We start from the raw sequence: 13481 nt of genomic DNA, 5'->3' as shown, positions 1-13481 counted from the left end.
AATGGACCCCTATATGACCATATAACTATATGATGTAATAGGACCTCATCAAGGAGATAAATTAGGTCAAAAATCAAACACGTGGTATAACGTATTGCTTACGTTTATATTTTGGCAATTTGGTACCCCTAAAAGGGAACGAGGTGGACCACCCAAATTTATCATGATACATATTAGTATCCAGTACTATGACACCACATGTTGAAATTAAGCAATTTCCAAAATTAAAGGGTTGGGCCAAGGTACCCCTCCCAAAATTTAAAGGGGTGCATCAATATACCCATGTCTTATGAAAGGTAATAGACTCCTGTATACGCTCATGTAAACATATAAGGTAATAACACCTCATCAAAGGGAATAAAATCGACCAAAAACCAAACACGTGGTATAACGTATTGCTTACGTTTATATTTTTGGCAATTTTGTACCCCTAGAAGGGAACGAGGTGGACCACCCAAATTTATCATAATACATATTAGGGTCTTGTACTATAATACCAAATGTTTAAATTGGTCAATTTCCAAAATTTAAGGGGTGGACCATTGTACCCCTCCCGGGGGTGCACAAATGTACCTATGTCTTATGATAGGTAATAAACCCCTATACATGATCATATAACTATATAAGGTAATAGGACCTCATCCAAGCACATAAATTAGGCCGAAAACCAAACACGTGATATAACGTATTGCTTACGTTTATATTTTGGCAATTTTGTACCCCTAGAAGGGAATGAGGTGGACCACCCAAATTTATCATAATGCATATTAGGGTCCTATACTATAATACCCAATGTTGAAATTGGTCAATTTCCAAAATTTAAGGGGTGGGCCAAAGTACCCCTCCCAAATTTTTCAAGGGGTGCATTAATATACCCATGTCTTATGATAGGTAATGGACCCCTATACATGACCATATAACCATATAAGGTAATAGGACCTCATCCAAGAGGACAAATTGGGCCAAAAGACCAAACACGTGGTACAACGTATTGCTTACGTTTATATTTTGGCAATTTTGTAGCCCTAGAAGGGAATGAGGTGGACCACCCAAATTTATCATGATACATATTAGGGTCCTGTACTATAATACCCAATGTTTAAATTGGGCAATTTCCAAAATTGAAGGGGTGGGCCAAAGTACCCCTCCCAAATTTTTCAAGGGGTGCATTAATATACCCATATGTTATGAAAGGTAATGGACCCCTGTATACGCCCATATAACTATATAGGATAATAATACCTCATCCAAGGGGATAAATTAGGTCAAAAACCCCCGAAATTTGAATTTTTGGCAATTTTTTACCCATAAAAGGGAACGACATAGACCCCCAATACTGATAGAGGTACATACTATGGTCCTAGGCTACCATAGCAAATTTTTAGATTTGGCAATTTCCAAAATTTAAGGGGGGTGGTCCTATGTACCCCTGCCAAAATTTAGGGGGTGGGCCATGGTACCCCTGCCAAAATTTAGAGGGGGTGGTCCTAAGTACCCCTAGGTCATTGCCCCCGGGCCAGGTCATTGACCTTTCACCCTGGTCATGAAAGAGAGTGAGGATGAGTCATTCGGCCATAACGGGGGGCCTACTACTACATCCCGGCATCCCAGCCCACTTTGCAGTTTCTGCTCGTATCTTCACATACTTTCCCGAATAGGTGAATCGGATGACGATGTCCTATTTCTTGACCTGTGTGTTCACCTGATCTCATCTCAACTTTATTTCTTCTTTTTTGTGACCATGTTCTACATTCGTCAACTGACTTGCAAACTTTCACATATCGCAGTTAATGATGATTTCAGAAGGTATTCCTCGCAACAAACTATTTCCTATTACAAGCTTTCACGTATCACAATCAATACTGATTTTAGAAGGTTTTTCCCCGAGAGGATTTTTAATTCACTGCATTGATGAATATAGTACTGCCAATATACTGGTAATCTACCTTGAGCACAATACGAGGTATGCTCTAGGAAAGAGGAGATAATGCTTCCCCCGGGTCACCCGGGGCACAATAGGAGGTATGCTCTAGGTAAGGGGTGATAATGCTTCCCCGGCTCACCCGCTAAAATTATCACTGATCGCAATGTGTGTTAGACCTGACACGGTTAAGGACTGAACTTGGTAAAATAAAGACGGATAATATACAGTGAGTTTACTGCGAATGGAAGATTCTAAGACGAGGTTATTGAAATTTTATTACTTTTTACTTATTTATTTATTTATTTGTTGAGGCATGGTTCAATAATATAGGAGTTAAAATGGAGAGAGATTCGTAGTTCATAAACACTAAATAAAGAAACTATGTTTGTCAAGATACGGCATTAATGAGACGATGAGAGTCCATAGTGCCGGCAGATTAGGCCATGCAATGAAGTAGGTTCAATGTTAAAACAAGAGCTTTTGAAGAGCTAACCACATTTGCATAAGTACCATCATTTTGAAAGATGATGGCTCTGACTTTCTCCATCATATATGACCGATTCTGCTGGCAGTATGGAACCGGAATAACTCATTGATACTACATCTTGACAAATGATGATGAGCTAAAAGTTTGCTGATTTTGCGGTCTCTTTAACCCTTTTAAGTTTTTTCAGTCGTTTTCGACTGATATTGTAGTGTCTTAAAGATTCGATTAAAAGAGAACTAAGAATGCTATTTAGTTCCGTTTTTTCCCCCAAGAGAGGAGGCATTCAAGAAAGCCTTGGAAGGGTCTATGCGCTTCCGAGCGTCAGAACATAGGGGGGTATGACATCATCAATTTACGAATCCCCCCCCCTTTTTTTTTTTTTTTTTTTTTTTTACTGAGGTCTAACTTCAACATTTTTTGGGAGCTTCTCTTTAATCCTAGAATCCTAACATTTTCCATAAATAATCAGTGGACCCATTAGTTTTTATGAGAATTTTTTTCGATCTCTTCGTCAACATAGAAGGGTGGTTCAGAGGGACAAAAGGGTAAAAAAGGGATATATTTGACCAAAAATCCCACTTTCGCAATTCTTGCTCCGCTCCGCTCGGCTCGATTCTGAAGAGAACGACGTATGAATCTTCATCCTATGATAATTAGGGACGTGTCAGGAAATTTTTGAAGTTTGTATAGTATCCTTGGGAAATTTCGGAAATATTCGCAGAAGAGGAAAATATTTTTCCCGCCCTTAGTATTGAAGATAGGAGATTGGTATTTGGCACAAGTAATTAGTACCATAAGTAATATTTTTAAAGTGATTTCCAGATCTCTATGTTTACCCAGGGCCGCACCAGAGGGCCCCAAAACGGGAAACGGGATTTTCAGCAAAAATCCCTATTTTACTCAATTTTTCCATTCTTAGGGACGTCCGAGGGACATGAGGGTAATACAATCTGGAAGCCTGCTCTATTCTGAAGAGAATGGCGTATGAATCGTGATCCTACGATAATTAGGGACGTTCAAGAAATTTTAGAAATTTATATAGTATCTTTGGGAAATTCCGGAAATATTCTCAGAAGAGGAAAATATTCTTCCCGTCCTTAGTATTGAAGATAGGAAATTGGTATTTGGCACAAGTAATTAGTACACTACGTAGTATTTTCGAAAGTGATTTCCAGATCTCTGTGTTTACCCAGGGCCGCGCCAGAGGGCTCCAAACCAGGAAAAAGGGATTTTTCAGCAAAAATCCCTATTTTCCTTAATTTTTCTCTCCTTAGGAATGTCCGAGAGACACGTGGGTAAATACCATCTGAAAGGCTACTCCATTCTGAACAAAACGACGTATGAACCATAATTTTACGATCATTAGGGACGTGTCAGATTTTTTTTTTTAAATTTGTATTGTGCATTTTAGGGCGTTTTTTTGATGCTCTCTCAACATGGGTAAAAAAAAATTCCCGCCCTTACTATTCAAGACAGGAAATTCGAATTTGTCACAAGTAATTAGTACACTACGTAGTATTTTTCCAAATTTTTGGAGGTTTGTGCGCAGACCCGGTAGAGCCTCAGGGGGCCCTAAACTTCGAAGAATTTTTTTTTGGCAAAAAATCCCGATTTTCCCTAAAATAATTTCCTTCTGGTACATCATAAAGACATGTAAGTGGTACCGTTTGAAAGGCTGTTCCATTCTGAGAAAAACGAGGTATGAACCATGATCCTATGGTAAATAGGGATGACACTGTCGCTGCTTATCTGAGACTCAAGAAAAACGCCGAAAAAGGCAAGAATTTAAAAGGGTTAAAGGAAAGAAATTTTCTTTAATTTCCAGATCTCTGAAGTCATGATTTTATATTGTACCAACATTGATTAGCCTGAAAGATAATATATCTAGATTAACAATAAGCGGGAAAAGGAATGAAAGAAGTAGTTGGGACTTTTCAGTTGATTTCTTCATTAATATTACCAAGGAAAAGAGCTAGTCCTTAATCAGACTCACCGGTCTGTGAATTAATTGAACTACTTAACCATTCAAACTAAACACAGGTTGATGTAAGACGTATAGTTTTTCTAAACAAAATACTTTTTTAAGTCTAAAGTTCCACGATTATGCACCGATGCACCGAAGTTAAGAGAAACGGTGATGATGAGATGGATGATACAGATAGAATGAAGGAAGTGAGAAGAAACGGGGAGAACTCTGAGAAAACCCCATGCACACGGCGTTTGTCCACCATAAAGCTCACTTGGTACGGAATGGAATCGAACCTCACGCACAAGAGTTGAACGCTCTATTACTTAGCCATCGCGGTCCTTAACCCCTTCCACTATGATTTTTTTTTTCTGAATTATAATTTAGGTATAAGTTATAAAAGTGTATTATAGATGGTTTATCATTATATAACTTTCAAAACATCAATATAGTAACCCTACGTGATGGTACAATAGTTTAAATTTTATGACGAGTGTAGCTTGTCATTGTGTGATTTGGCACCGGGTGGCCATGACGAACTAGACTCGTCATTTCAGTGCAAGGGGTTAATAAAAGTAAGTGTAAGTAATAACTGTTTTGAGGATAAATTCTGTATCAGTGTATATGTTGTGATATATGTTTTTAAGCTTCTTTTATAGTGTGTCTGATTTTAATTGAGCATTGGAACGTAAATAATCTCTACATTATATTAAAATGCAATAAACAATTGCCCGAATTGAGAATGAAAGAGTTTTTGTCCGTTAAATAGGCTACTCGATACTTACATCTTTCTCCAGTTTCATAACAATGAATTCCATAAAGAAGCACATGTAGTAACCAGAATGGAAACCATGCCACAATGCTAAGAAGAATAGAGCTGCTGCTTGAGATATGTATCTATTCCCTACGAATTTCAGACGTTTATATACATACCTGAAAAGAAACAAGCAACTTTTGAGTTGCAAATAGATTTTCACATAACACTTGACTTTCTAAAATAAAAATACTCCCTAGAAAACGAAATCTGAGACTTAAAATCAGTGATGCTTTACATGTATATGGATCAATTACCGTTACGAAGTGTACAAACTTTATTAGCAAAAATGTTCTATCATTGCCGACAGGTCGCTTGATTCGAATGTAAGAGTTATTTTCATTAATACTATTTATTAATTATAACTAACTATCAATTATAATTAAATTCGAAAGGATTTTAAGTATAAATAAGTTCGAAATGAAGCTTATTACAGATTGTATCAGATCTTTTACTGGAATATTCACCTATTAGTCCAGGAAGCTTCTCAGCTGCGGCAAGTGACCTGCCAATAAAGGCAGAATACCTATGATGATGATGAGTCCAGGAAATCTAGAGCAATTTTACCCTCAACCTGGGCAAAATTGCAACACAAGCTTTTTAAACAGTTTTCGATTCAGGAATTACTGCTGAAAAACATATTCAAAACCCGACAAAATCGGACAACGGGAACACCCCCAAAAACGGTTTTCAAAATGGCGGACCATGGTTTTTCAAAAAATAGTAGACCTTTACGTTAGAGGCTCTAGTAGTCCTCTTAATTGACACAGAGACATGAATGATACCTCGTTGGAACGCTCATGGACCACAAATTCCAACGAAGTCACTTTTGTACCCATCATGCCCAACCCGTAGAAGAAGAAGAAGGAAGTCGATTTTTGTTTTTTAATTGATTTTTCTTGGACCCTGGCAACACTGTACGTCCTCATACGCCGGCAGAAAAATTCTCACGCGTAGACCAGACATTGGTAACAATAATATAAAAAATGAAGGACTTAGGTTCAACAGTAAGAGAGATAAAAATTCGGAATCGCGGACTAAGGCGGGTCACTGAATATTTTTTACTGTGGTCTAACTTCTGTTCCTTAGATCTAGCGCCCTCCCTAATTGTCAAAGGGACATGAAGCATATCGCGTTGGAAAGCTTATGGAATCCCCTTGCCAACGACGTATCGTTTGTGCCCCCTGTACCCAACCTGTAGAAAAAGAAGAAGAAGAAACCTTGAAAAAATTGGGAAAATCTACACTTTTACCTTTCTTGGGCTCTGGCAACCCTGATAATCGTTGGGTACAGGTCGTTGGAAAGCGGGTTTCATAAGCTTTTCTACATGTCATAGTCTTGCATGAACCTAGGCACTGAAGAACCATGGCTGATTCCCTTACACGTTTGTGTATCATCTTCAGAAGCCTAGATCCTGACGATAACCTCATCACACATCAAGAAAAGGGAGCTGAAGGAGTGAACAATGCCAGTAAGGCTCGAGGTAGTAACATTCTCGCCGCTGCAGGTATGGTGGTTCATGTCTCTTGTCGCAAACGTTACATTAATTAATTAATTAATTAATTAATTAAAAAAAAAAAAAAGATATTGCGATTGCTCTAAAATGAAAAATGTCATCGTCGATTCAAAAACGAGTTTCTCGCTCGTCGGATGAGTCGTTCATCAGCAACAGTGACTGCCTGTTTTGCGGAACGCCTGTCTTATTTGATGACCGTCACGTGTTGAAATGAGAAAGTGTGCGAGTGAAAACACAAGCATTGCCACACAGCATTTTAAAGTGTTGCAATGAACGAAATGATACCTGGTCACAAACTGTCCGAGGTCGAATTGAGTACTTCTCATCTGATCTTCATGCAACAGATTGTGTCTATCACAGATCATGAAGTATCAACTTTAGAACAGGTAAAGCAATTCCTCAATAATACTGCACCGATAATCAGTTAGCGTCAAAAATATTCCGGGCTAGCCGACCTACAAATGATGAGAGAATCCGAGCATTTCAGCGCATCTGTAGTTATTTGGAAGAGGACGATGATGAGCAACTAACTGTGGGAGAACTTGTTACAAAATGGGCACATTTCTTGAAGGGACTGATCACATTGCATATGACAGACGGCACATGAAGCGTCAACTAATGGAGTACTTCGGTGAAAAAATTATAATTTCTAGTGACAATGGAAAAAACGACTTCATTACACTTCGAGAAACTGCCAATCACATTCTACGGGCATATCGTGATTTACCACAAGAGTATGATGAAGAAAAGGAAAAAAAAAAAAAAAAGAATAATAGAAACCGTAGCTGGACTGATCAAAAGCGACATAAAATCCAAACTACAAACTGGAAGTGATACATATCCTTCACCCAACGACTTGACCAGTAATCAGGATCAGGAATCCCTTCAGTACATTCCACCTAGCCCTAAACTATTCTGTGCCACACTTTTGCCGGAAAGGACAATGAAACCAAAATAGCGTTGGTGGCCAGCACCGATTGGCCAGAGTTTGATGCAAGCAGCCAGACCAAGAGCTATATTAGCTCTTCTGTAGTTAGATGTTGCTGTGCAGCTGCACCACCACTATCGATCGAAACACCTGATTGACACGCTGCATCACCTGGGATTTTGCTCTTCATACACGGAAGTGTAGCGGTTTGAAGGCTGTGCTGCTAGTACATTTGGTAATCGTGTGATCGAAATATCAGTAGACCAGACTCTCCTCTTTGCAGTGGATATTGTAGACCATAATCTCCAAACGCTGAGTGGTTTAGGCACATTCCGTGGTATTGGAATGTTGCCGGCCATTACTCCATCCACTACTACAAGTCTAACCATTCTTCGGAAGCCCGTCTCTGATGCTGATGTGAAGTCCCTGCCGATGTGAAGTCCCATTCATGCATACACTGAAGCCAAGGCTATTCTGAAAAGGTCAACTGTGAACTGGTAACAGCACCATCACCGAACGAAAGCTCCCTGGATATTTTGTGGAAACTTTCCTGGTACTTTCCGTCACGCACACCAAACTGGTCAGAAATGATGCAGGCCATTCACGCAGATCCATCTCTTCATCATCCAGGGAAATCCACTGTTCTCTGCTTACCGATTATTGACCTCCCTCCATCTGATATGTCATGCATCTATTCCACTTTAGTGTACCAGAATAATCTTGCGAGAAAATATAAAGTCACACCAATCATCACCCTAGACTAACCACTGTTTTGGAAAGCTTCACGTATCCTGCATGACAGAGCACATAACACCAGTATTAAGGACACGGTTCTCCTGTTGGGCTCATTTCATACTCTGATGAACCTTCTAGGAGCAATTGGTTCCCTGATGGATAGTTCAGGCTTACGTGAATTCTTGCATGAGGTTTATGGAGAAAATTCGGTTGTACATATGTTAAGTGGCAAGTCCGTAGCAAGAATCTTCCGTGCGTAAATCATGGTTGACCTCGCATTAAGTGCATTGTTTATGGAGAATGTTTTTCTGGAGACCGATAACGGAACACACAGAACTATCAACGATGCTTACTCTCTCTACCAGAGTCTGATGTCGGGTGAGATTACTGTGACTGGAGCTAGTTCTTCGCCTCTTCTTCAAGAAGCCCGAGAAAAAATAGAAGAACGAAAGTCAAAACTTATTAAAACATCAAAAACAAGTCAGTTGTGGCTTGCATATCAGCGCATGTTGACTTCAGTAAGGAAACTTGTGGCAGGATACCGAACAGGAAGCTGGGAGGATCACCTTGATGCTATAGCAGAGTGCATTCCCATATTCGCTGCAGCAGGACACTTCAATTATTTGAAGTCGACGTGCTTGTACCTGCAAACAACGTTAACGCTGCCATCGGTTAATCCAACAGTTCACGAAAGTTTTCAAAATGGGTTCGGAGTTATTAGAAGAAGCAACCGTTATTGGGTTGGGTTGTCCTCTGATCTAGTCATAGAGCAGGTTCTGATGAGATTGCTAAAATCCACTGGGGGTCTAACCCATTGGAGTGGAATGCCGGAGATGCAACGATCTTTGTGGGTGCTCTCAATGCATGCTCCGAGTACAATCTGGCGATGCAAACTCTTGCTCACACAGCATATGTCACTAGCGAACAACATAAAGAAGCCAAAACGTCAAAAATGTCACGTGATATCAGTGACACACGTCGCATTCTTGCACGACTGCAGCCCATCTCACCATTTGACGGAGACAAATCGTTGAGAAACATTGCCACTGGCGTCACAGCGGATTCCTCGGTCAACGTCCATAGTTTATTTTTAGTTGGGGCAGAGCTTGCGAAGAAACTACCTGGTAAAGACCTGTTCACTGTGAAGGGGAAACGTGCAGATAAAGTCTAAACTCTAGCATCCCCGAGTAGTGTTAAAATCAGCAGCGATATCTCCGTCGATTCGAATCTTTTGTTTCAAAGACTGTTAGTTGTCGCTAATGCAGGCAGCACATCTTTAGAGGAGACCTTAGCGCATGAATTATGTGCCTACCCACCAGCTTTATTTGAGTCACCCTGCATGATACGTAAGGCAGACAAAGGCCCACTGGCCCATGCGATACTAGAGTTCAGCAAGCAGCAGACCGCACAGTTTGAGGAAACGGAGCCAGACAATATTCTGTATGTCTTAGACGGAGGATCTGTTACATAGACTACCATGGTGTAAAGGCAGTTCGTACGACAATATCGCTACATCATTTTCTGAGTATACGGTTCGTAAATATGGCACATCAACCATTGTGTTTGATGGGTATGGAATTTGCTCACCATTGTTCATTGCAACTGTGCTACCGGATGTGCAAGAACGTATTGTACTTGCAGAAAGCATGACCTTCCATGTGCTATTGCTTGTGGTGTGTGCCAAGAAACTGAATGTTTTAACTGTTTAAATGAATATGGTGAGGACAGTGTTAGCGTAGGCGATGACGATGTAGATGTGTAATTTGCCTCCCAAAGTCTTTCGTCTTCCCATTCTTTTGCTTTAGAATAGTTTTGCTTTATATACAGGTGTTATGTTTCTATAAAACGAATTGTCTTGTACACTGTATTATGGTATGACCTTCTATTTGCTATTGCTTGTGGTGTGTGCCAAGAAACAGAATGTTTTAATTGTTTAAATGAATATGGTGAGGAGAGAGTTTGCGTAGGCGATGACGATGTAGATGTGTAATTTGCCTCCCAAAGTCTTTCGTTATTCTCATTCTTTTGCTTAAGAATATTTTATTTTATGTATAGTACTTATATTAAAGCGAACTTTGATTTAAAGAAAGAAACAAGATCGGCCCCGTAGAACGATTATCAAGGTTGCCAGTGCCCAAGAAAGGTAAAAGTGTAGATTTTTTCAATTTTTTCAAGGTTTCTTCTTCTTCTTTTTCTACAGGTTGGGCACAAGGGGCACAAACGATACGTCGTTGGCAAGGTGGTTCTATAAGCTTTCCAATGCGGTATGCTTCATGTCTCTGTGAAAATTAGGGAGGATGCTAGATCTAAGAAACAGAAGTTAGACCACAGTAAAAAATATTCAGAATGACCCTCCTTGGTCCGCGGTTCAGAATTTTTATCTTCCTTACTGTTGATCCTACGTCCTTCATTTTTTTTATACCAATGTCTGGTCTACGCGTGAGAATTTTTCTGCCGGCGTATGAGGACGTACAGTGTTGCCAGGGTCCAAGAAATATGAATTAAAAAACAAAAATCGACTTTCTTCTTCTTCTCCTTCTTCTACGCGTTGGGCATGATGGGAACAAAAGTCACTTCGTTGGAATTTGTGGTCTATGAGCGTTCCAACGAGGTATCATTCATGTCTCTGTGTCAATTAAGAGGGCTACTAGAGCCGCTAACGTAAAGGTTACGATTTTTTCGAAAAACCATGGTCCGCCATTTTGAAAACCGTTTTTGGGGTTGTTCCCGTTGTCCGATTTTGTCGGATTTTGGATATTTTCATCAGGTGAGGTACCTAAACAAAATACAGGTGTAAAAGTAAAGGTTGCAATTTTGCCCAGGTGAAACCATATTTTGACTCGACTATATATGCTTATTAATTTTATAATAAACACCCAGAAAAAATGACAATAAAAAATAACTTACTCTGCCACCCATGTGTTAGTATTTATGTTGAACGATTGAATCATATGGCCAAAGGTTGTTGCTCCTTCAAAAAGACCTAGTTTAACATTTTCACAACCATTCCACAGAGCATTTCCTTTGTCATCTTTTCCATTATACGTCAGACCTAAAAGAAGAAGAATCTACCTTTAATTAGTGTTACAATAAAAATCTAGAAAAAAAGTAAAGTTATTATTCGATATCCTTATTTTTTATATTAAAAATAAATAGCAATTAATTTTAATTTATTTCGTGCATGTTACATTATGCACCACATATACTCACAACAAAAAGCATTGGACACTTAAATATTTCTTAACTATATAGGCATAACCAAAATGAATTCTAAAGTCTTTCAATAATTATCCATAGATAATATTAAATATAAACTATGCAAAGACATAATACATAGCTATTGCACAATCTAGGTTACTTCTGTTTGAACTATACCACATCAGAAAATATGGTGCTACGAATTATTTTCTTTGAAATAGCCTTTCATTATTCTGATATATTACCTACAGTATTTATTTAGAAATCGTTCCTCATCTGTAGTACAAATTTGACAATATAATAAATTGGTAAGATTTCTAATAACATATAAGCTTTGTGTGGGAAAGAAACTGATATCCTACCCTTAATTTATTAGGTTAGATATCTTCTTATATAAATGGGCTAAAACTCACCTTCAGGCAGAAATTTAGACATGGTCAACTTTACTCTTTCGAAAGTCAAACTGAATTTAAATTATTCACGATGAAACTTGAAAGTGAAGAAAAGACTATCAAATAAACACGAATATATTTATGAATCATGATTTCCCCCCCCCCCTTTTCACCCTTCTCTGTTAAATGTTATGAATTCCATTGATGAACAGATTAAAATCTCAATATTTTCCCTTCATTCCCACCAAATCTGACGGACTAGACAGTAGAAGTCAATTCAACTTGTTAACTGCATATTAATCTTGATCACTGATCACAAAAGCATTCTAAATTTCTCGCCTGAGAAATAATATATACAGTTCTCACATTCACTGGTGTATTTACATACCACAAAATACGAAAGCTTTTGAGATCTTGGTAACAAAAGTACCGTAAAATCTAAAAAGAAAAACTCGATTTACTAGTGAAAAGCGTAAGTATCTGTTTGTGAGAAGGGTACTTATTTAGAACATAATTACAATACTGGGACTCTGGGATTAAATTTTTGAGATACTGGATTCGTGTTTAGCTTCTCAACAGAATGTCTAAGAAAATCATACCAGAACAAAGATTTGTATAAATCTTTTTCTATCCACCCAAACTGGTAATTGTGAGAATTATTAAAAGTCACTAACAATATAAATGAGGTATCTACGAAAAAGTAATATGAACATTCAAATTGGGAAGTAAGTCTATCCAAATCATATGAGTGGCTCGGGTGACCATAAGGCATGTTACACTTCCTAATTTTTGAGTATACTAGAAAAGAAGATTGACCATTCCCATGAAATACGATTCAATGCAATGACATGTACTAAACAAGATTCCTGCTTTCTGTAAGTATATTTCCGAAATAAAACTAGCTACATACTCTTCTGTGTTCGATTACAATCCATTCCATCTAATAACTCATTTCCAGCGGAAGTAGAGCTTACCATTATGTTCGCCCTAGTCGCTCGTATCTAAGTTTTTATGATTTAAAACGATCATATGTAAATCGATTTTTTTCTGCGAAGTAAATTTCTCATGATCATGAATTCACTGTTTTAGTGGAATCAGACAAAAATTCATTCATTATCTGTGCTTTAATTGACCATTTTGATACCAGAGTGTTTTACAGTGTTGAAGGTATTTATTGAGAAATAAAAACAACAATATTGTATTTGCTACCTTTCCATATCCACTGGTACATTAACGGAATCTAGGTACAAAATGATCCTATATTCTTTCTCCTGACCTATATTCGACATTTCATTTTTGAGTTATTTTTCATTTTATATCGTTCCGACCAATTTTCTGCGGAATATGACTCATGACGCATTTGTGCACTCATATTGGTATATCATTTTTTCCGTTTTCGTATGATGATTCATTTCTTCGAGTTATTCAGTGTTGTTTCTGAACCAATCGTTCTTTTCGGACAAAATGTTCCGGGGGGCACTACTGGTACTATTATATTTATTATTATATTATACACGTATT

The 13481-nt window shown here is 38.3% G+C and overlaps 1 protein-coding gene across 1 annotated transcript in view; it reads right to left on the bottom strand.

Moving 5' to 3' along the window:
* Window positions 1–13481, bottom strand: part of nes (lysophosphatidylcholine acyltransferase 3 protein nessy) — a 79639-nt gene that overhangs the window by 18565 nt on the left and 47593 nt on the right. Inside the window, exons 8-9 of the mRNA XM_081739966.1 lie at window positions 11278–11422; window positions 5163–5310 (exon numbers count right to left, since the gene is read on the bottom strand). Of these exons, the coding sequence (XP_081596092.1) occupies window positions 5163–5310; window positions 11278–11422 (293 nt within the window). The remainder of the gene's footprint in view (window positions 1–5162; window positions 5311–11277; window positions 11423–13481) is intronic.

Source organism: Thermobia domestica, chromosome 15 (genome assembly GCF_964235325.1).
Source record: "Thermobia domestica chromosome 15, izTheDome1.hap1.1, whole genome shotgun sequence".
Classification (NCBI taxonomy): Eukaryota; Metazoa; Arthropoda; class Insecta; order Zygentoma; family Lepismatidae; genus Thermobia; species Thermobia domestica.
The sequence above is the reverse complement of the archived record's forward strand: the minus strand, read 5'-3'. Positions and strand labels throughout refer to the sequence as shown.